This window comes from Bos grunniens, chromosome 24 (assembly GCF_055505025.1).
Source record: "Bos grunniens cultivar Pamir isolate PY7600 chromosome 24, Bosgru_T2T1.0, whole genome shotgun sequence".
In the NCBI taxonomy this organism is placed as follows: Eukaryota; Metazoa; Chordata; class Mammalia; order Artiodactyla; family Bovidae; genus Bos; species Bos grunniens.
The window spans coordinates 54,595,334-54,618,928 of record NC_141188.1 but is presented as its reverse complement, the minus strand read 5'-3'; the positions used below and the strand labels follow the sequence as shown (position 1 = coordinate 54,618,928).

Sequence of the window (23,595 nt, the reverse complement as noted above, 5' to 3'; positions counted from 1 at the left end):
GCAATCAGGAACAGTAAAGGGTGCTGTGTGACTTAGCACATATAAGGTAGCAGGTACAGCTCTACAAAATCTTAGTATACCTAAGTTAGATCTTAAGTCTCTTCTTTTTTGTGTCTCAAATATTTGCTATTTCCTTTGGAATCTTAGCTTGGCAGCATGCATGGTGAGATGCAGCATGATCTGACCAACTGCAGTCCCTAGCATCTTCATTCTATCCTTCCCTCCAGCTCAGTGAAGGGCTGCTGCACTTATCATCTGTTCATCACTTGAATAAACCAAGTTCTCTCCCAGGCTGGGGGCTTGCTCAGTTTTTCCCTCCATCTGGAACGTTCTATGTTCCCAGTATTCATTGGATTACTCCTTTCTATCCTGTGGTTTCAATGTCACCTCCATGAAGAAGTCTTTCCCTATTTAAATTGTCTCCATTCCCCATCAAGAATTATGAATAATCTTTAAAGATATGTCTATATTGCAGTTCGAAGCACTCATTACAATTATAATTGTTACACCAATCTGTTCATTATCTCCACAAGCAAACTGTAAACTCCATGAAGACAGAGATCACATTCATGTTGATCACTGCTGTTTTTCCATCACTAGTTCAGTCATTGGTGCATAGTTCATATTCGGCAGACGTTTGTGAATGAAAGAATAAAACTTTATATTCAGTGGCTCCTTATTAGTAACAATATCTTAGATCACCATTATGGAACCATTGACTTTGTAAATGTATTTCATACTTTTTTCCCTCACAAACAATATACCCCAAACAAAGCAAAAGAAAACAAAACTCATTCTGAAATACTAGTTCCAATTTTTGTCCTATAAATTCCTCCCTTTGTAGCTTTTTGTTCATATGAAAACTTCTTTTATCTGTACAGCCCTTTTCCATCTCTAAAGGTGTTTAGGTTTTCTTTATTATTTAAAGCCCTTTCGACATACCACGTTCCCTATGAGACTTCTGTGAACCTACCACGTTCCCTATGAGACTTCTGTGAACCTTAGTTTGATTGTCCCTATTCTGCTGGAATTTTGTCTCTGTCTGTGTGTGCATGCTAAGTTGCTTCACTCGTGTCCGACTCTTTGTGAGCCCATGGCTGTAGCCCGCCAGGCTCCTCTGTCCATGGGGATTCTCCAGGCAAGAACACTGGAGTGGGTTGCCATGCCCTCTTCCAGGGGATCTTCCCAACCCAGGGATCGAACCTGTGTCTCTTATGTCTCCTACATTGGCAGGTGTGTTCTTTACCACTAGCACCACCTGGGAAGCTCTCTCTGTCTAAATGTGTCTTAACTGTCTTATTTGAGCTGTACTCACCTATACACACATACATATATATATACATAGATAGATACATACATTCTTTTTCCTGTTAGTGAAAGATATACAGATTTACCCTTTGGTTTTCTGGTACCCCTAGAAGGCACTTAATAAATACTGGTTGTATACATTAAGAAAAGGGAAAAAATATAATACCATCTATTGGAAAACTTTTTTCTAAATCTACATGCATACTACAAACTATACCTATAATGTTAGAACCACACCTGAATGACACATTTGTTAAATTCCTATTTATATATTTTAAATGCATGAAAATGTTCACAAATGTCAAGGACAAAGATGGAGTGTAGAGGCTTTCAGAAGTAGCATTCAGTAGACTTTTGACAAGTACTGGAAATTTTAGTAGGAGCTTTACTTACGTTGTTCAATATAAATTAAACCCTACAGTGTACATCTACAGTAAATGTGATTGTTGATTTTTTCAGAAACACCCTATTTCAGGAAGAAATGGGAATAATTAATGACAAATAAGGAGCCACATCTACAAAATTAAAATCCTGCCATTGTTAAGAGTGTTCCAGACCAAAGAACAGTTTTCCCCTGAATAAAAAGAAATGTCGCTGAGGGAAACCACCACAGAGTCAAAGAACAGCACAAGAATTAAATCCTTAAGAAATGTTAAGAAGGTGAAAAATTATTCTACCAAGGGGTATTTTGTCAAACTTACATAAAGAGTCAGGAAAGATATTAGCAAAGACAGGGAAATTAAAGGACTGTCATTAATTTATAAGGAAGAATGTTAATTAAAACCTGAAAGGAATCTGGGAAAAAATTACTTCTGCTATTTATTTCAAGAAATCTTTTGAACTGCTAATGAGAGCATTTGGATTATCTCATGAATAATTGCCTTCATATTTATTGTATCAAATTATGACTTTTCAAAGTTAAGGTGAAGGAGAGAGATAGTCAGAAATGAAAGGAGAAGGAATACAGTAAGATGGAAAGAATAAATTGGTAAATAAGAAATAGGTGAAGACTACTTAGGTAAATGGAAATTAGGACAAAACCTGGGTGCTTAAAAGATACCTATGTTTGTTTCTTTTTTCCCCAGGGCTTGGGCAGGGAGGTGGATGCATAACTGGGTACTGGGGTGTGTCTATCGAGGAAGACCCAGAGGCTGCCCACTGAGTCCCTTCCCACCTGTTGTTCTCTTTGCTAAATTGGACATGCAATATTCTTTTTAACATTAAAAAAAATTCAACTGGAGTATTAGTTACTTTACACTGCTGCGTCAGTTTCTGCTTGTACAAAGTGAACCAGCCATATGTATCATATATCCCTTCTTCTTTGGATTTCCTCGCATTAGGTCACCACAGAGCATTGAGTAGAGCTCCCTGTGCGGTACAGCAGGTTCTCACTGGTTACCTCTTCTCTACATACTATCAGTGGTATATATGTGTCAGCCCCAGTCCCCCAGTTCTTCTTCCCCCTTCCTGCTTTGGTATCCGTGTTTGTTCTCCACGTCTGTGTCTCTATTTCTGCTTTGCAAATGAGTTCACGGTAGCCTTTTTCTAGATTTCACATATATGCATCGCTATACAATATTTGTTTTTCTCTTTCTGATGTACTTCACTGTGTATGACGGTCTCTAGGTATACCCATGTCTCTGCAAATGGCCCAGTGTTTTTCCTTTTTATGGCTAAGTTAAAGAAAAAAAAAAAAATAAGGGCTTCCCTGGTGGCTCAGCTGGTAAAGCAGTGTGGGAGACCTGGGTTCGATCCCTGGGTTGGGAAGATCCCCTGGAGAAGGGAACAGCTACCCACTCCAGGATTCTGGCCTGGAGAATTCCACAGGGTCACAAAGAGTCGGACATGACTGAGTGACTTTCACACACACAAAAAGAAAAGAACCTAGTAGTCAACAATTACAGTGGCATCTGGAGAGTTGCCCCTACAGTGCACCCAACTTTCCCATTATTATATCTGTAGACTTAGGGAAAATGTAACAGAAGATGGAAGAGAAAAAGAGGGAGAAAAGAAGACATTATTACTGAAAAATAGGACCTCTCTACCAAACCAGAAAGGTTTTTCTTTTTTTTTCTTTTCCCCTAACTGTAAGACCAATAAGATTCAAGGAAGCATAATCAATGGGCTATTCTAACCATATTCCCAGTGATCTTAAGTGTCACTCTGGCTCCCTCAAAAAGCATCAGGCACCCAGGAGTTATTCATTCCTTCCTCTAATCTGTTTCTCCACTACAATCAGTTGTTTAGTACAACTGTCAGAACAGAACTGGGCAGAAAGGGTAATGGAGGAACTAACATGCTTGGGCACAATTTCTCATCTTTACACTATTTCAGGTAGACGTAGAAAAGAGAAAGGGTGTTTATTCTTGAACTTTACTTTTTCATGCACTCCACTTGGCAATCAGGTAAAAAAAGTCTATTGAACAGAAGGGGTCATAAAATGGGGCAGGAGCAATTCAAATGAACAGAAGATTGATCTGAATAGATCTTTCTTCATTTAAGATTTAATAGATTCAAAATACTTAAATCTAAAATAAAGATTAAATCTAAAGTAGTGAGCCATAACAAGCTTATAGGACAATCCTTTTACAAAACCAGAAGGAGGTTCTTTCATAGAAAACTGATATTTTCAAATTTATAAAGAAATATCAACTCTCAAAGAGAATTGAAATATATGGAAAAAAGAACAGGATGGGATAAAAAGACAGCATGATGAAATAAAGAAGGCAATGAGTAAAAGGAAGAATTGCAATAAAATGAAAAATGCAAGTGCACAATTAAAATCATTATTGAAAGCAGTAAAAGACTTTACAAAAAGTAGAAGCAGTGATGTGGATGTCCAGTCTGAGAGGATACAAGGAGTGTTTAAAGAGTAATGCCTGAAAAATCATGAGAAGTTTAATGATAGAATGGAAATCAGGAAATATCTTTAAGAATTAGAGATACATCTTTAAAACATACCAAAATAAATGGAAAGAAGCAATTCATGAATTAAAGAAAATTTCCATGAAAGAGAGGCAATGTCAGTCTTTCTGGATTCCAGCTTTGTATCAGCCTCTCTGACTTGCCACTTTCTTCCAAATCTATTAAATTCTCTTACATGTGTTTTAATGCAATCTATCTATCTTCATTGTAGCATTTTCGGGTATTTAAGATAGAGAGTGGGGCTTCTGTGGTAGCTCAGATGGTAAAGAATCCACCTGCAATGTGGGATCCCTGGGTTCGATCCCTGGGTTGGGAAGATCCCCTGGAGGAGGGCATGGCAACCCACTCCAGTATTCTTGCCTGGAGAATCCCCATGGATAGAGGAGCCTGAAGGGCTACAGTCCATGGGGTTGCAGAGTTGGACACAACTGAGCAACTAAGCACGAGATAGAGAGTGTATCATTCTTTGACTACTCCAAAATCCTTTTCATAAAAATATTTGCAGTGAACAAGTAGCTGGTTTGTCCCCTAACTTTGTCTTGTCTAGATCAAACACTAGTTTTATTTTATTTTTTTCAAGTAACCAGTTTTCCATGGAGATAGCCTCTCTGATTGTTTCTGTGAATGCATGACATTCTTCTGTAAGAGATGACAATGTAACTTGAATATGTGAGATAAAATAGACTGTCGTAGACATATTACTTCTAGTTTGTGCATATCAGTTTAACATGTTGGTGCTGACATGCTTACATTTCAAGAATCATAGAATAAATATCAGCGTTTATAGAAGGTGACTCTGGAATATCCTTATTTGGAGTTTTAAAAAATTGTGGTAGAATATATTGATACTTTGGAGAAGGAAATGTCAACCCACTCCAGTATTCTTGCCTGGAGAATCCCTGGCAGACTATAGTCTATGGGGTGGCAGAGAGTCAGACACGACTGAGCAACTAACACACACACACACACATATTGACACTTAATGTAAAATGGGCCGTTTTAATATCTCAGGTGTACTGTACAGTTCAGTAGCCTTGTGTTCACATTGTGCTACCATTACCACCATCCATCTCCAGAACTTTCTTCATCTCCCAGAACTGAGACTCTGTACCTATTAAGCAATTACTCCTCACTCCCCTATCTTCCCAGCCACTGACGACCACCATTCTACTTACTGTCTCTCTGAATGTGACTACTCTGCTGCTAAGTCGCTTCAGTTGTGTCCGACTCTGTGCGACCCCATAGACGGCAGCCCACCAGGCTCCCCCATCCCTGGGATTCTCCAGGCAAGAACACTGGAGTGGGTTGCCATTTCCTTCTCCAGTGCATGAAAGTGAAAAGTGAAAGTGAAGTCGCTCAGTCGTGTCCGACTCTTAGTGACCCCATGGACTGCAGCCCACTAGGCTCCTCCATCCATGGGATTTTCCAGGCAAGAGTACTGGAGTGGGGTGCCATCACCTTCTCTGATGACTACTCTAGGCACCTCATATAAGTGGAACCATACACTCCTCTTTTGTCATGAGCTTATTTCCCTTCGCATGGTATCTTCAAGCTTCACCCATGTTGTAACATGTGTCCAAATGTCCTTCCTTTCTAAGGGTGACTAATATTCCATTATATATAATATATATATAGTATTTCGTTTATTCAGTTGTTGAGTATTTGGATTGCTTTCACCTTTTGGTGTATAGTGAATAATACTGCTATGAATGTGGGTATCCAAATCTCTCTTAAGTCCTTAATGTTAATTCTTTGGTATGTATGCTCAGAAGTGGAAGTGCTGGATCATATAGTAGCTCTAAGTTTTACCTAGTGGTTCAGCATAAAAGAATCCACCTGCCAATACAGGAGGCACAGGTTTGATCCCTGGGTCAGGAAGAGCCCCTGGAGAAGGAAATGGTAACCCACTCCAGTGTTCTTGCCTGGGAAATCGCATGGACAGAAGAGCCTGGCGAGTCACAGTCCATGGGGTCCCAAAAGAGTTGAACACAATTTGGTGACTGAACAGCAACAGCAGTGGTTCTGTGTTTAACGCTGAGGAACCACCATACAGTCTTCCGCAGTAACTGCCCCAGATTCTATTCCAACTGCCGATGCTCAAGGGTTCCAGCTTCTCTAGTGATCTTAATCATATTCTTGTTTGTTTGTTTAGGTGGAATGATTATGAGTCGAAGAAGCTGAGAAGAGCTGGTGGCCTTTAAAACCCCACCTGTCCTGTCACTGGTGATGCATGGTCTGCAAGGAAACTCACTAAGTAGTTCTTTGCTTACCCCAAAGAGTGAGTAAACCTTTTACTAATCCATCATTTTCTCTTAAAGAATAGATTATATGCCTAAACTTGATCCTTTAGTACTCACAGCAATATATTTTTCAGTGCATATATGTCCCCATGTTGACACAGTAGGAACGAAATATCTCGAGGATAGAGAGTATCATACTTATTTGGTTTTGGTGTGTTGCTGTGGGTACAAAATTAGGGTCTTTGTCTTGGGTTGCTGCTGCTGCTGCTAAGTCGCTTCAGTTGTGTCCGACTCTGTGCGACCCCATAGACGGCAGCCCTGGGGTTCTCCAGGCAAGAACACTGGAGTGGGTTGCCATTTCCTTCTCCAACGCATGAAAGTGAAAAGTGAAAGGGAAGTCGCTCAGTCGTGTCCGACTCTTAGCAACCCCATGGACTGCAGCCTACCAGGCTCCTCCACCCATGGGATTTTCCAGGCAAGAGTACTGGAGTGGGTTGCCATTGCCTTCTCCGAGTTGTCTTGGGTTAAGTCCCTTGAAAAGTCCTTGATGTGAAGATTTGTGTAAAAGTGGGTTATCATGAAGTGCTCCCAGGGGAAATCACTAGTGGGATGGGAGAAGACGGAAAGAGAAAGGAGATGAGCCAAACATGGGTGCCACTTCTAGGGTGCAATATTGTGGAGCAGTATCTCCCCACAGGGGGCTCCCCAGGTGCCTCAGTGATAAAGAATTCTCCTGCCAATGCAGGTGATGCAGGAGATGTGAGCTTGATCCCTGAGTCTGGAAGATTCCCCTGAAGGAAATGCCAACTGCACTAGTATTCTTGCCTTGGGAATCTCTTGGACAGAGGAGCCTGGCAGGCTGCAGTCCACAGAGGTCTCAGAGAGTCAGACCCGACTTAGTGACTAAGCACGCAGCCATGCATCTCTGTGTCCCCACTGAGTCACTTTGGTTCAGTCCTGCCTGAGGCTCTGGAAATAAGTTGGCTTACACTACAGAGTTGTCTCAGTCAGGGCATGGGGGCTTGCATTTAACAGTATTGGTAAGATCTATCTGATCTGGAATTCACAGGTCTCCTGTGTGTGTAGGCAAAAAAGCAAATTCTGGCAATGGGAGGGCAACCTTCTAGCAGACCTGGGTGTTGGCTGTTGGGATAGAAACCTTACTGGACGTGTGCTTGAAACAGCAGAAACATCTAAAGGGATGTGCCAGAGGACTGACAGTCTCTGCTGTTGCTGTCCTTTAGTTCCTAAGGCGTGTCCGAGCCCACAGACTGTAACCCTCCAGGCTCCTCCGACCGTCCCTGATCCACATGTCCAAAAAGGCAGCACGTGTCCTGAGGAGGAAGAACGCAGACAGGCAGGGGTTTGGGGTGTGCTCATTTCATATCAGTCGTTTGATATAAATAACACGGAGGAAGAACTTTGTATCAAAACTTTATTTATTAAACAAAAAAATGCACCATTGGAATAACATTTCTATAAAAAATGAATATGAGACTGTTCTACAGTGATTACAAAACCCCTTTTTCCTCGTGTAGTAGTATACAAGATTTGTGTAGAAACAGTCATTGTTTTAAACTGTAAGCAAGTTTCCTTTCTCATAGAACAAGATTTACACTTAAATATTGCAATCACTAGTCTAATTTGGTTAACAATGCTAGAGTCTGACAGTTTAAAGAAACTCTTTGTGGGCTCAAAATACCTTTTTTTTTCTTTTTTTGAAATTAAAAGGCATTTTGTAGCAACAAAAACTTTCTTTTTTCCACTAAGGCTAGTTAAAGCTGTAGTATACCCACTTCTACCAAATAAACCTACCACTAACACACTAACAATCTGAATCGCAAAGCCCTTGGAGAGAATGAGTAGCATTTGATCTGAAAAATGCCATCGGAATATTGTAGGTTTGGTGGTACTCAAGTTTGAATGACCCTGGCAAGGGAGAAGGCGGTGATGATGGAAATTCAGTGGGGGCTTTGCCTGGGCATACCCTCATACTCAGCAGTGGACAATTCATTTCCAAAGTGGTGCCTCTAAGCTATGGAACACTGCAGCTTTAACAGCCATATCTAGATTCCCAACCAGGTCTCCCTTTGTATCATAAATTATCCAAAAAAGAAGCCACTCTAAATAATAAATTAAATATTACTTATAAAAAGTACACCCCAGACCCACCCCCCCAGCCCCCCACCCCCTCAAACAAGCTGACAATTCACAAAGTTCTGAATTGTCAGGTTTACCCTACAGTAATTAAAAAAACAGCATTTCTCCTCCTCCCTAACCTTCCTTTCTTGCATCTGAGAACACACGTTCAGCACACACTGAGATCCCTTGGCCCATGTATCTGTGTTCGCGACATCTTGTAGAGTTTTGCTGTTGCTCTCCAACCAACAAAAAATCAGAGCATACAATGTACAGAGGCTCTCTACTGAGAGCAGGAGAAGTCCTTCAGAGAGTGCAGCAGAAATCCAGCAAGGGAACGTTACCCAAGAGCGGCAATGGAGAGCCCAGATACAGTCTTAGTGTGTGCCCTTCCGTCTGATCTCACTGACCTGGAAATACTCAGGCATTTCTTTTCAGAATCAGGACATTTTGGAAGCAGGTATTTCGATAGCAAGTTACACTGACGCATGGGCTAGCACGTGTTTTCGAATGCAGTGGAATAGCATACAAAACATCTATGATTTTTTCCAAAGTCTGACTTAATTGGAAATCAGGTGAAAAGCTTTTCTGTACACTAGGAAAGTGACTTCTGAAAGTTACCAGAGAAATACAAATTATTTTAAGTCAAACGTTGCTTTGAAAATATTTAGAAAGAGATAGTAGGTTTGAGTGTATGACCGACTGCCCTGCTGCTCTGGACTGTTGGGGGTTCTCTCTTGTGTATGTGGGTGATAAACATGTGAAGATATTAACCTCTGGCCTTAGGGATGGTCTGCATTTAGATGAAGTAAATTGGTCCAGGAAGGGAAAGCGACTGCATTCTGCATCTATTTTAAAGTTCTGACAGTTTTGTTTTTGATAAACATGTGTCAAACTAGGGAGTTATTCTATTTTCTTTTTCTCTCTCTCATGAACTAGAAATGGACATTCTAAAATTACAAGGCGTCAATCTGGAACACAGCTTTTTATATAAAAGGTAAGGGGATTGCTTTAGAGGCTTTTTTAGGGGGATGGGGTGGTTAGAATGTCAGTTCAGCAGCCACGTGCGAGACACTCTGTTATGTTTGGAGAAGACCTTCAACTGTTTCTTTAAACAGGGTCAATAGTTGTATCACAAGGGTAACTAGGAAAGAGTAACCATTTTCAAGCACAGACTATGAAGGCTTCCAGAAAGACCTGTACTTAGATTCTTTATGGGAAAGGCCAATGAGTGCCCAACATTATAGTTTCCACATGTCTGGAATGACACACCAGTGCTGGGCCTTCATAGGTCTTACCCAATGCAGGGGGCGGAAACATGTACGCCACTGGGAATGACCCTTATTTTGAAGAGAATAATGTTATACCCAACCCCTCCTAGCCTTCATAAATTCACCTCCTATATCCCTGCCCTCGCTTGATTTTTTTCCAGCTTGTTCAATTGTATGTGCACTTTATAATATTCAAATGTAAAGTTCCATTATTTAAATGCTCTAGAAGCTTATAGCTCTGTTCTACAAAGAGCTGTGACTGGTTTCTTATTGAGACTGAGTCACTAAGAACTATTTAACTTTTGGCTAGAGCATCCTCCAAGTGTTCTGTGCATCTTGAGCTATCTGCATTTTTGTGAGTTTCTCAAATGCAGAACTTCCTAGAGGAAAGTAAATAGCTTTCTTATCAGCATGAAATACCAAAGAAACATACCAAGCTTTTTCAAGAGGCGGCTTATGCCTGACAGTTCAGCAGAGCGGGAGGTTTCGGGGGCAGGGTCTGAGCATGCTCTGCCAAGTTTTATTTTCTTCTTTTTCAGGGAGAAATGACTCCTGGTGGCAGAGCTGCTGGTTGGCTGTCAAGCATCACCCCACGGGAATCAGAGAGATTTATGAGCTTAAAGAGCCCTGTTTGTCATGAACTAGACTCAGAGTAAGAGCAAAACAAAGGTTATCTTACACTATTCACAGATTTCTTCTTGTCAAGAGATCAGGAGACCGGGAAATTAGAAAGTTACCTGTACACTTGGGCAGGCAGTTGTACACACACGTGAACTATCTGAGAGAAGAGGGAGCAGGGTTGTACAGAGTTGCAGTGAAGTCATGTTCAAACCATTGGGCCAATCTCCCAAAAGCCTCTTGTGAGAATGTAAATGGATTCTACCATATATTCCTTGCATGGAGCTAAGACTTATTAGCATTGCCAGTTACTAAGATAGAGCATTGGGTGTGTTTATGAAGACAGTTTCAAGAGCATGCTGAAATCATATACTGTATATTTTCATGTGTTTAAAAAATGTATCTCCTAAGATCAATGACTTTGACTAGAGGAGTTTGAAATGTTGTAAAAATGCTAGTTCTCTTGATTGTGCAGATACAGAATACAGATTGAAGACATGACTAGTCCCTGAAATCTGCAAGATTTACAGCTCATTCCTACCTGGACCCTCAGGATGACTCTCCTTGGATGTCAGATGCCTTCAGAGAATGTTCCGTGTTTGTGAGGATTAGAAAAGAAAAGCCATCCTAGGACCTTGAGAGGGTAAGGTGGGCTAATGAACTGTTTTTTCCCCCTGATGTCATGGATTATTTTTTGTAAGACTCAATATTATGTTATGAAATGCCTTGTTCCAGGTCAGTGGAGTGTTGTTTGCCTAAGTGTTTAGATGTTGAATAAGAGTTATCTGCCCCAGAGGATAACGTCACATAGCTCTTCAGAAGGACTTCATGAAAATGTAAGTAAATTGAACAAGCACTCTTATTGAAGGAATGATTTCACAAATGGACCGGACTTTCTAATGAACCATTTGAACAAGCCCTCTCTTTGACATCAGATTTCCTTCCCGACATAAAACTGTAAAAAAATAATCTGAATTATTACTTCTGTTACAGTGCCATTTTGCTCAAAATATTTCATTCAGGGATTCATATATAATTACCCACCTAATAAAAGGAGCTATTAGGTTGTAAAGATCCTATTCCTTCCATGCTCTTTGAAAATTATGACCTACTCAAGCTTGAAATCAAAGGCAGAGCTGAAAGGAATAATTCAGCTGAACCTCTCTTATTGGGTTTTCAAGTTGCCTAACAGATAAATATGCAAACGGGCTCCCTTTTGGCGAGTCAGCTGCACGAATGGATTAACTCCAAATTTGCAGCTGCAAATTCAGAAACTAAAAGGGTGCACACACAATGTTTTTAATTTCACCTAGTGGCAAGCTGTAGATAAACACGGCAATAGGAATTTAAGGTTCTAGCTCACAATGAAGATGCAGTTTTTAAAGAGCATCCACCAGATTTAGGGTGATGTGTCAGAAGTGTCAAGCGATGTCTTCCCCCTGTTCCTCTCTGACTCTGGGCAGGTGTGGTACAGAAGGTTTCCTTGACAACAAGCCTGGCGGTCGCCACTCACCAACACTGCCTGCTCTGAGTCAGTGAGGACCCTGTTGGTGGAAGAGACATCACGCAAGAGAAGGTACTGTTTGAAACTGCCTTCCATTTTCCTTCCCTTCCTCGGATGGGATGGGTCTGCCACGTCCACAGAGGGTTTCAGGAAGGTAGATTGGGGCTAGGGGGTTGCATGGAATGTGTGGAGCTGGCCACCTGCCCAGGGCTGGCTGCCAAGGAGGACTCAGGGAGGGATGGGGTGGAGAGGAGAACTCTTCCAGCCAGACTTCTGAGGGAGACGGACTTGGTGAAGTTTGAAATATCATCACAGTGTGGGATGGCACAAAAGCCACCCAGATTGAACAGTGTCCTGTTAGAAGTTTTAAGCTCATAATTACCACGTGTCTGAGAAGATTGCATGTTGTATCATCCTTCAGGGAATGGACTGGTGGTTGGCAGCATGCCCCTCGCTGGAGATTTTTAAATGTTCCTGTTCTCCAGACATCAGTGTTAACCAAGGGTGGATTTACAGATACCTTGCTAACATGGGTGAATTTCACAGCCACTTGCTGATACCCAGCACCTGTGCAAGTGTGACCGCGTTACAGAATGTACACCTTCTGTTTGCTCGCTTACTTTTTTTGTGCTGTCAGAAAAACATCCAATCCTTTGGTGAGAAAGTTCCCATGGGTGCTCTGTACTTTAAATTCGAAAACAAAATAGTGAGCTTGCACTGGTTTGCCGTGGCAGGGTACAGGCTTCAATAATGCACTTGCCTTTTGTAAGACTAGACCCACACATTAGGAGAAACTGACAGGCCTTGATGAAGAGCGTTAAGTATTCGTCATGACAGTGAGGTCACTGCAGTGGCAAAGGCCCAAGAGTATTCTCGCAGCTTCAGCTTTGACATTGCAGTGAAGATGTATCTTTGCTTTTGTTAAGGGACCCCAGAGTCCTCATTTTGAAACTCCTGATGCCCAAGAAGGAAGGACTGCTTCTTCCTTCGGAACTGCTTCAGGATCTTCCAGGAGTGAGTGGTCTTGACGGTTGACCTGTACACTGGTTAGTGTTCTTGGATACAGGTGTGCTGTTCATGGGTAACTGGTAATGCTGCAGAGGTCCCCGAAAATTCAGCTCATCAATTCAGCGATGCGTGTTAAAAGGCCGAGCCTGTGATAGCGTTAAGCTGCTTCATCAGCCCTTCCAAACTTGCCATTTGTTCACTCAGATCATCCTGTTCATACACCTAGAGAGAGAATGAGAGCAAAGGATTAGTGCAGGTGAATGTCGGTGCCTTCCTTTTGTAAGGGGGGGGGCCATCTCTGATCATTTCACTGTGCATTCTCATGCATGACACAGTGGCCCATAGCCCAGGGGCTTCACTCAGCATATGATCACTGGATGAAGACACTGGTCATAAAAGAGGCAGTGACGAAGGCCTGTGTGCTATTTCACCAGCTTCATCCCTGTGAGGAGGCTTCAGTGTTGAAAACAAAATCTTGTTTCAAATCAAGTTCTACCAATTACTAGCTATGTGATCTTGGACAAGTTAGTAAACCTCTCTGATGTGTAGTTTTCAGGTATAAAATGATGATGATTATATCTTTTTCAAAGGCTATTCTGAGCATCCTGTGAGTTCAGCACATGGTAGATACTGAGTATGTTAGTTACTTTTCTTGTCCATCAGGCTATAAACAGAATTTACACAAGCAGCTTTCCTTTGTAATACCACATAATCATTTTTTTTGTGGGAACTTGACCTCGTGGTATTAAACAGGTTGCAGATGGTACCTTCCTACAGGAATTTCAGCCTGCCAGTAAATGATCTGGTCATTTACTGTGTTATCTTCAGAGATGAACAAGGATTGAAAAGAGCCACTTTGGCTCAAAAGACTGGCCCTATATATGAAAAGGGAGGTTGCAGTGAGGTGATTAGTTTTGTTACTGCTTTCCCCAAATGATGTCATAGTTGTCTGGGTTGTTTTTCTTGAATAATCTAGATCTCATTGTCCAATACAGCAACCTCAAGTCAAAAGTAGCACCTGGGGTTTTGAAATGTGAATAGCCTAAATTGAGATGTGTTGTACATGTAAAATATACATCATATTCTGAGCACTTAGTACAAAAAAAGTAAATATCTTAATGATAATTTTTTAATATTGCATGTTGAAGTGATAATATCTATATGGGTTAGATAAAAATATATCATTAAAATTAATCTCACCTATTTATTTGCACATCTTTTCACGTGACTCCTAGGAAGTTTTAACCTGTGTGGTTCACATCGTATTTCTATGGGATAGTGATGACAGTGTGTATATAGACACACGTGCGTATTTATATATATGTATATACACACGTGTGTGTGTGTATGTATGTAAAGTCACTCAATATGTTGCTATCAGCTTGTATGTATAAAGATTGCCTTTAAGTATCAATGATTTTTTTCATATAACTAGATCCTTGATGTAATTTTTTTCCATAAAGTTTTTTCTCTTCATATTCAAGTGCAGGAAAACAGAACTAAACCAACAGTAAGAACAGTGAGGGCCTGGGCTTAATGGAGAGGGCTGGATGGCTTAGACTGCTTTGCACAGCACTGCCCCCATGAATTTCAAGGATGGCCTTACGTTGGCTGGATCCTCCGTTGGTTTGTGGCTCTCCTCAGACACTTCAGGGGCTGTTGGCACAGATACAGGAAGCAAAGGAGATCTTGCCTTTCCAGCCAACCCAAGAGAGGCTGTTTTAACATGAGTCTTGGGAAGAGTAGGCCCTAAAATAGAAAACAGAGTGATGAAAGTACTGTGTAAAACATTCTGGAACAATCTCGCAAGTGTGTAAGCCAAATCCAGTGGGTTGGCATTGCCTTTAGGCTATTGTTCATCCTGTTGTCAAGAGATGGGTTCTGACACATGAATGGGCTCATTTTATTTCTCCTGAATGGAAGACAAATCCTGATTAGGCCTCTCCTGATGAAGCTCCACCAGTCATATGTCATTGTGAGTGCATTTCGGATATCCCTGTGAAAGGTTGCGTGGGAACTGTGGAATGTTTGTCATACGGTATAAGTGTCAGGCCGGCTCAGCTGGGGCCGGTCGCAGCTTTGGGCCAGACAGCCCTGTCCTCAACCACCTGTACAAGCCATTCACTGTTTAACAAGTACCAAGGAACACTCACACAGTTGAAAGAGGTGGTTGCTCTGATCTGCAGAGCATTAGATGTTACAGTGCCAAACAGTTCTTTATGGCTAACCTGACTGAATATTTTCTGTTGGAAAAGAAAAAAAAAGATACGATTCTGTCCTGATCAGTATAGTTTCTCTCAATGAAACACATTCTAATGCTCAAGAAAGTCATTTGAATAACTGCTGAGTTTCTACAAATTACATTTCAGCCTGCTACAAACAATAGCTACCTTTTATTTTAGGGTCTAAAATTTGCCTTATAAATTCTGCTTAACACATAGCAGCAAGTATAATTTTTCCCTATAGTCTAAAATACAAATTTTATAAAGGCGTGTATCAAATCAGCTAGTATACCTCATATACCTAAGGTCTTTTGTCATGTTTAGTATTGGAACCAAGGCCTTAGCATAGAAGGCATTGAAGCTATTACAATGTTTGCCTCAGTTCTCTTCTATAATGAATGATGCTATTCAAGTTCAAATGATCCCAGTGACATACTGTATATTTTGGGGGGGAGGGGAAGTTATTTTGACCATACTTTCAAAAATGTAATCTAGTTAATAAAACTCAAAAGTTATTTTACTATCAGATAAATAGGGGATTTTTGCTTATTAGAAAAGGAAGAATGCAAACCATCTAGGAAGCTAGCAATTTATAAATGCTAAACCCCATCCAGCACACATTTTCTCACACATTTTGGCCTAGCATCTAATTCCTTCATATTTATATTCAATCGCCATTTTTCTTAAACCAAGGCTGAAAAGTCTGCAGTTAGAATCATTTATCACTAGAGGGTGATCTTAAGTTTTTGGTAACTCATATGAGAAGAGATATAGACAGGAGAAGTAAGAATCATCTTATTAAGAAAGGAAATACTAATATTTGTGGAACTCCTACTAAGCTCTAGACTTGTGCTAAAAAGTTTACTTCATTTTAGGCAATAGCATAGTAGGGAAGAATTTGGGACTTACCAACTGAATCTGAATTCAGGTCCTAGAAAGCCTAACTATACATTCTACCTGTGTAATTCCTTGCTCAACTAACCTAATTTCTCTTGCCTGTTTTTTCATCTATAAAATAGAAATAATAATTTGTGAGGACTAATAAGATGATGTATTTAAAGTTGCTGATTTCCTGTAACTCTTTCAAAGAGAGCTAGCTGTTAATAAGATTTAACAGACTTTTGGACTCTGTGGGAGAAGGTGAGGGTGGGATGATTTGAGAGAATAGCATTGAAACATGTATATTACCATATGTGAAATAGATCGCCAGTCCAGGTTCAGTGCATAAGACAGGGAGCTCAGGGTTGGTGCGCTGGGATGACCCTGAGAGATGGGATACTAGGGAGGGAGGTGGGAAGGGGGTTCAGGATGATGGACCACATGTACACCTGTGGCTGATTGGTATCGATGTATGGCGAAAGCCACTACAATATTGTAAAGTAATTAGTCTCCAATTAAAATAAATAAATTGAAAATAAGATTTAATTGTCAAAACAAGCCTGCTAAGTATCCTATCTCCAGTTCATATATGAGGAGGCTAAAGGGAAGAGAAATGAAGTAACTAACCCAAATTCATACATTTCAGAAGGGCAGACAGAGTAAGAATTTTTACCAAGATCTGTCAAACTCCACTGAACACATTAATGTTTTTTTCATTGGCATGTTGATTTAATCCATCCAACTTAAATGAGCTTTTTGAAGAAGCAGTGTAAAAAAAACATGAAAGCTAGTTCAGGACTATAAGTCATTTGAGGGTATAAACTACTTATTGTATTACAGTTTCTTATAGTTAAATTATGTTTGAATTTAAAGAGGAAAACAATGAATTTCGGCATTGATTTAAACTACTTTTATTACAGTGTTATTTAAATTTATACAAACATAAAACTTGGCATAACTTTTATAAACTTGTAGCTCTAAGCCTATTCTATAAAACCAAAACATGTTTAAGTTGAATAGCAAAGTACTATACAAATAATACAATTTAAATTAAGATCATCAATTTAATGAGACTGGAGGTCAATGGGCTAGAACAAAATAATCACGTAAATTTTGTACTGACTGCTGTGTCACACAAGTCATTTTGAGTTTGTCTTACACGATCATTTTTTACCATCAGTTTTTTTTTCTGGTTGAACAACTGGCAAACCTTCATTCTCCCAAAGAATGTAATGATACCAGCTGGTCTTCGCTGGATCTGAAGAAATCATTTGTGTAGTAAATCTACCTCTGTATTTTCCCTTTGGCCTCTGACTAGAAACACAGTGTTCCTACAGCCAACTTAGTTGTAAACCTAAATACAAAGGCAGGCACTAAAAGCCCTGTCAGAGTGATGCTATAAAAGTACTCTCCAGCTACTGCAACATGTGCAATTCACATCGATATTGTAGATGACCACACAAGTGAAAGCACAGGGTTTAAAGAGGAGTCTTCATGCAGCGCTGCTGAGCCCTGCGAACGCGTCTATGGAGCTCCCGCTGTGAAGGCCGTTTTCTGAATTGTGTTTACAGTCCCTTCAAGTATGCTCACAATGTTCTGATTAAACCCAAGTGTAGTTTTATTGCCATGGAAAGACGTTCCTCTGAGCACATTCCAAGACCTCCTGGCTCTTCCTTCCTTAATAGAACCAGAGCAGCTACATTTGAACGATTAACACTTTATATGGAAATATTTTTTGTTAAAATTTTTACCTTGATTTTCTTGATGGTATATGGTGAAATCCAATTAGTTTTTGAATTTTAAATTTTAGTTCTTTAAAAATTATAGTTGATTGACAGCGTCGTGCTAGTTTTAGGTATACTACAAAGAGATTCCAGCACACACACATATATATTCTTTTTCAGAGTCTTCTCCATTAGAGGTTATAAGATACCGAATATAGTTCCCTTTGTTGCTGTGCAGTGGGTCCTTGTTTATTTTATATATAGTAATTTATATATATATATATATAAATGCTAATGCCAAACTCAAATTTATCCCTCCCTTCTACCCGTTTCCACTTTGGCAGCCTTAAGTTTGTCTTCTATGTCTGTATATCTGTTTCTGGTTTATAAATGTTTTTAATATCATTTTTCAGATTCCACATGTATCTAAGACTCTGTGGCATTTGCCCTCATTTAGTATGGTAATCTCTAGCTCCATCCATGCTGCAAATGTCACTATTTCATTCCTCTTTATGGCTGAGTAATTATATAGATGCTCTACATCTTCTTCATCCCTTCTGTCGATAGACAGGTTGCTTCCATGGCCTGGCTATTGTGAACAGAGCTTCAGTGAACACTGGGGTGCGTATATCTTTTTGAAGTAGTGTTTTCTCTGGATCTATGCCCAGGAGTGGGACTGCTGGATCATATGGCAACTCAATATTTAAAAATTTTTAAGAAACCTCCATACCGTTGCCCATGGTGGCTGCACCAAGTTACATTTCTACCAATAGTGTAGGTTTCCAGTTTCCCCACACCCTCTCCAGCATTTCTTATTTTTAGTCTTTATGGCCCTGGTGGCTCAGATGGTAAAGAATCTGCCAGCAATGCAGGAGACCTGGGCTCGATCCCTGGGTTGGGAAGATGCCCTGGAGAAGTGAATGGCAACACACTCTGGTATTCTTGCCTGGAAAATTCCATGGACAGAAGAGCCTGGCTGACTAAAGTCCATGGGGTTGCAAAGAGTTGGACATGACTGAGCGACTAACACACACATACGCACACGGCCATTCTGACTGGTCTGAAGTGATATCTCATTGTGGTTTTAATTTGCATTTCTCTGATAATTAGTGATGTTGCACATATTTTCATGTGCCTATTGGCTATCTGTGTGTCTTTTTGGAGAAATGTCTATTTAGATCTCCTGCCCACTTTATGATCAGGTTGTTTGGGGTTCTCTGATATTGAGCTCTATGAACTGTTTGCATATTTTGGAGATGAATCTTTTCTTGGTCACATCATTTGTAAATATTTTCTTCTGTAAGTTGTCTTTTCATTTTATTTCTGGTTTTCCTTGCTGTGCAAAAACTTACAAGTTTCATTAGGCCCTACTTGTTTATATTTGCTTTTATTTCTTTTGGGAGATTGACCTCACAATAAACTGTGGAAAATTCTGAAAGAGATGGGAATACCAGAACACCTGATCTGCCTCTTGAGAAATCTGTATGCAGGTCAGGAAGCAACAGTTAGAACTGGACATGGAACAACAGACTGGTTCCAAATAGGAGAAGGAGTTCGTCAAGGCTGTATATTGTCATCCTGTTTATTTAACTTCTATGCAGAGTACATCATGAGAAATGCTGGACTGGAAGAAACACAAGCTGGAATCAAGATTGCTGGGAGAAATATCAATAACCTCAGATATGCAGATGACACCACCCTTATGGCAGAAAGTGAAGAGGAACTCAAAAGCCTCTTGATGAAAGTGAAAGTGGAGAGTGAAAAAGTTGGCTTAAAGCACAACATTCAGAAAACAAAGATCATGGCATCCAGTCCCACCACTTCATGGGAAATAGATGGGGAAACAGTGGAAACAGTGTCAGACTTTATTTTTCTGGGCTCCAAAATCACTTCAGATGGTGACTGCAGCCATGAAATTAAAAGACGCTTACTCCTTGGAAGGAAAGTTATGACCAACCTAGATAGCATATTCAAAAGCGGAGATACTACTTTGCCAACAAAGGTCCGTCTAGTCAAGGCTATGGTTTTTCCAGTGGTCATGTATGGATGTGAGAGTTGGAGTGTGAAGAAGGCTGAGCGCCCAAGAATTGATGCTTTTGAACTGTGGTGTTGGAGAAGACTCTTGAGAGTCCCTTGGACTGCAAGGAGATCCAACCAGTCCATTCTGAAGGAGATCAGCCCTGGGATTTCTTTGGAAGGAATGATGCTAAAGCTGAAACTCCAGTACTTTGGCCACCTCATGCGAAGAGTTGACTCACTGGAAAAGACTCTGATCCTGGGAGGGATTGGGGGCAGGAGGAGAAGGGGACGACAGAGGATAAGATGGCTGGATGGCATCACTGACTCGATAGACGTGAGTCTGGGTGAACTCCAGGAGTTGGTGATGGACAGGGAGGGCTGGCGTGCTGCGATTCATGGGGTCGCAAAGAGTCGGACACGACTGAGCGACTGATCTGACTGATCTGATCTGATCTAAGAGAATGTTTTGCCTTTGTTCTCATCTAGGGGTTTTTGGGTCATATCTTATATTTAAGTCTTGAAGCTGTTTTGAGTTTTTTGGTATGGAGTGAGGGTGTGGTCCAATAACTTCATTGGTTTCCATGCAGCTGTCCAACGTTCCCAGCACCACTTGCTGAAGAAACTGGCTTTCACCCACTGTATCTTGGCTCCTTTGTCAAAGGTTAATTGACCAAAAGTGTGAGGGTTTATTTACGGGCTCTCTCTTCTGTTTCAGCGATCCATTCATCTGTTTCTGTGCCAGGGCCATGCGATTTTGATTACCGTAACTTTGTAGTGTTGTCTGCAGTCAGGGAGGATTTTGTCCCCTGCTTTGTTCTTTTCCCTTAGGATCACTTTGCAATTCTGGCCTTTAATGATTCCATATAAATTTTAGTATTATATGTTCTAGCTTTGTGGAAAAAAAGTCATGGGTAATTTGATAGAGATCACATTAAATCTGTAGACTGTGTTGGGTAGTCTGGCCATTTTAATAATGTTAGTTCTTCAAACTCAAGAGCATGGAATAGTTTTTCCTTTCCTTTAAATAACCTTCAATTTCTTTTATGAATATTTTATAGTTCTCAGTGTATAAGTCTTTCACCTTGGTCAGGTTTATTCCTAAATATTTTATTTCTCTGATGCAATTTTAAAAGGGATTATAAACAAATTTTTTTCTTTTTATGCTATTTGTTAGTGTAAAGAAATCAACTGATTTATGTATGTTAATCTTGTATCCTGCTACCTTGCTAAACTTAGTTCTACTTGTTTTTTGTGTGGAGTTTTTAGGGTTTTCTACATATAGTGTCATGTCATCTGCATATAAGTACAATTTTACTTCTTCCCTTAAAATTTGGATATATTTAATTCTTGTATGATTTCTGTAGCTAGAATTTCAAATACTACATTGAATAGAAGTGGTAAGTGGGCATTCTTGTCTTGTTCCATGTTTTAGCGAGAAAGTGTTTAGGTTTTCACCATTAAGTATTATGTTAACTGTGGGTTTGTTATAAATAGCTTTCATTATGTTGTGATATATCCCTTCCATTTCCACTTTGGTGAGAGTTTTTATCATGAATGGATGCTGAATTTTATCAAATGCTTTTTTCTGCATCTGTTGAGCTGATCACGTGGTTTTTTATCTTTCTTTGTTTTGTGACTGGTGTATCTGATTGATTTTCATATGTTTGCCTTGTGATCCTAGCATGAATCCAGCGTGACTATGATGTATGGTCCATTTTGTGTGTTGTTAAATTCAGTTTGGTAATATTTTATTAGGATTTTTGCATCTATATTGATCAAAGATACTGGCCTGCAATTTTATTTTTTGGTAGTTTCTTTGTCTGGTTTTGGTATCAGGATGATGGTGGCTGCAAAGAATGATTTTGGGAATGTTCCTTTTTCTTCAGACCTTTGGACGAGTTTGAGAGAGACCAGTGTAAGTTCTTTTTTAAATGTTTATTTAGTAGAATTCCCCAGTGAAACCATCTAGGCCTGGGCTTCTGTTTGCATGGAGTTTTTTTAAATTATAGGTTGTTTCACTTCTAGTGATCAGTCTGTTCAAATTATTTATTTCTTCTTGATTCAGTTTTAATGGGCTGTATGTTTCTAGAAACTTTTCTGTCTCTTCTAGGTTGTCCAGTTTGGTGGCGTAGAGTTGTTTATAGTATCCCCTAATGATTAATTTTTATTTATATGGTATAACTTTTTATGTCTCCCTTTTCATTTCTTATTTCATTTATTTGGTCTTCTCATTTATTTTTGGTAAGCGTGGCCAAAGGTTTGTCAATTTTGTTTATTCTTTCAACAAAACCAGCTTTCGGTTTCATTAACTTTTCTGTTTTTAAATCTCAAGTTCCTCTCTCATATTTATTATTTCCTTCCTTCTGTCGACTTTAGGTTTTGTGGTTGTTCTAATTCTGTTAGGTGGTAGATCAGGGTTGTTTTTTGAGGAAGCTGTATTTGCTATAAACTTTACCCTTAAGACTGCATTTGCTATATCCCATAGATTTTTGTATGGTTGTGTTTTTATTGTCATTTGTCTTTAAGTATTTGTAAAATTTTCTCTTTGATTTCATCCTTGGCTCATTGGTTTCTTAGTAGCATGTTGTTGGTCTCCATCTATTCTTGTTTCTCATTTCTAATTTCATGCCACAGTGGTCAGAGAAGATGCTTGAAATAATATCCATCCTCTTAAAATCTGTTGAGACTTGTTTTGTGTCCTATGTGGTCTATCCTAGAGAACATTCCATGTGTGTTTGGGAAGACTGTGTTTTCTTTTATGGAGGGATTTACTGTTCTAAGGGCTTCCCCTCATAGCTCAGTTGGTAAAGAATCTGCCTGCAATGCAGGAGACCCTGGTTTGATTCCTGTGTCAAAAAGATCCACTGGAGAAGGGATAGGCTACCCACTCCAGTATTCTTGGGCTTTCCTTGTGGCTGAGCTGGTAAAAAATCTGCCTGCAGTGCAGGAGACCTGGGATCGATCCCTGGGTTGGGAAGATGCCCTGGAGAAGGGAAAGGCTACCCACTCCGGTATTCTGGCCTGGAGAATTCCATAGACTATATAGTCCATGGGGTCACAAGAGTCGGTCACAACTGAGTGACTTTCAGTCTCTGTTCTAAACTTCCCGGTTATACACCACTGTTTTGTTGTCCGGGATCTCTGCTGCCTTACAGACTCTCTTCCTGGAGCCCTGTCCATTGATGCCAGGGGGGCGTTAAAGTCTCCTGCTTCTATTGTGTTCACATCAGTTTCTCCTTGTGTATCTGCTAGTATTTGTTTTACATATTTAGGTGCTCCAAGACTGGGTGCAGGTATATTGATCCTTTAACAGTATATAATGCCCTTCTTTACCTTTATGGGCTTTGTTTTTAAGGTCCCCGTTGTCCCATATGAGTCTTCCTACTCCTGGTTTCTTGTCATTTCTATTTGAATGAAATGTCTTTTTCCCTCCCTCACTTTCCATATAGGTATGTCCTTCACCTTCAAAGTGGGGCTTTTGTAGGCAGCATATTGTAGGTTCTTGTTTTATTGTCCAGTCTTCCCTTCTGTATCTTTTGATTGCGGCATTTAAAGTAATTATTCATGGGTATGTATTTGTTGCCACTTTAAATCTTGTTTACCAAAGATTTAAAGTCCATACGGTTGCACTAAGCTGGACATGATAGAAATGAATTAGCATGCACGTTTGTAGTTAAAATCACTTCCACAATTTTTTTTTTTTAATTTCTTTTAAAATATATGTATTGGCTTTAAGGG

At 40.0% G+C, this 23,595-nt stretch overlaps 1 protein-coding gene and 1 long non-coding RNA gene across 6 annotated transcripts in view; one reads left to right on the top strand and one right to left on the bottom strand.

The window, feature by feature from the left end:
• Positions 1–12,079, top strand: part of LOC147346300 (uncharacterized) — a 452,766-nt gene extending 440,687 nt beyond the window's left edge. Inside the window, exons 3-8 of the long non-coding RNA XR_015153516.1 lie at positions 6,386–6,511; positions 9,552–9,609; positions 10,423–10,535; positions 10,977–11,144; positions 11,237–11,337; positions 11,965–12,079. This is a non-coding gene — a long non-coding RNA (uncharacterized LOC147346300). The remainder of the gene's footprint in view (positions 1–6,385; positions 6,512–9,551; positions 9,610–10,422; positions 10,536–10,976; positions 11,145–11,236; positions 11,338–11,964) is intronic.
• DCC (DCC netrin 1 receptor) overlaps positions 7,892–23,595 on the bottom strand; it is an 845,500-nt gene continuing 829,796 nt past the window's right edge. For all 5 annotated transcript variants that reach the window (XM_086372410.1, XM_086372411.1, XM_086372412.1 and 2 more), the window contains exons 27-28: positions 14,620–14,762; positions 7,892–13,235 (exon numbers count right to left, since the gene is read on the bottom strand). In XM_086372410.1, the coding sequence (XP_086228536.1) occupies positions 13,146–13,235; positions 14,620–14,762 (233 nt within the window). In that variant the 3' untranslated portion in view covers positions 7,892–13,145. The remainder of the gene's footprint in view (positions 13,236–14,619; positions 14,763–23,595) is intronic.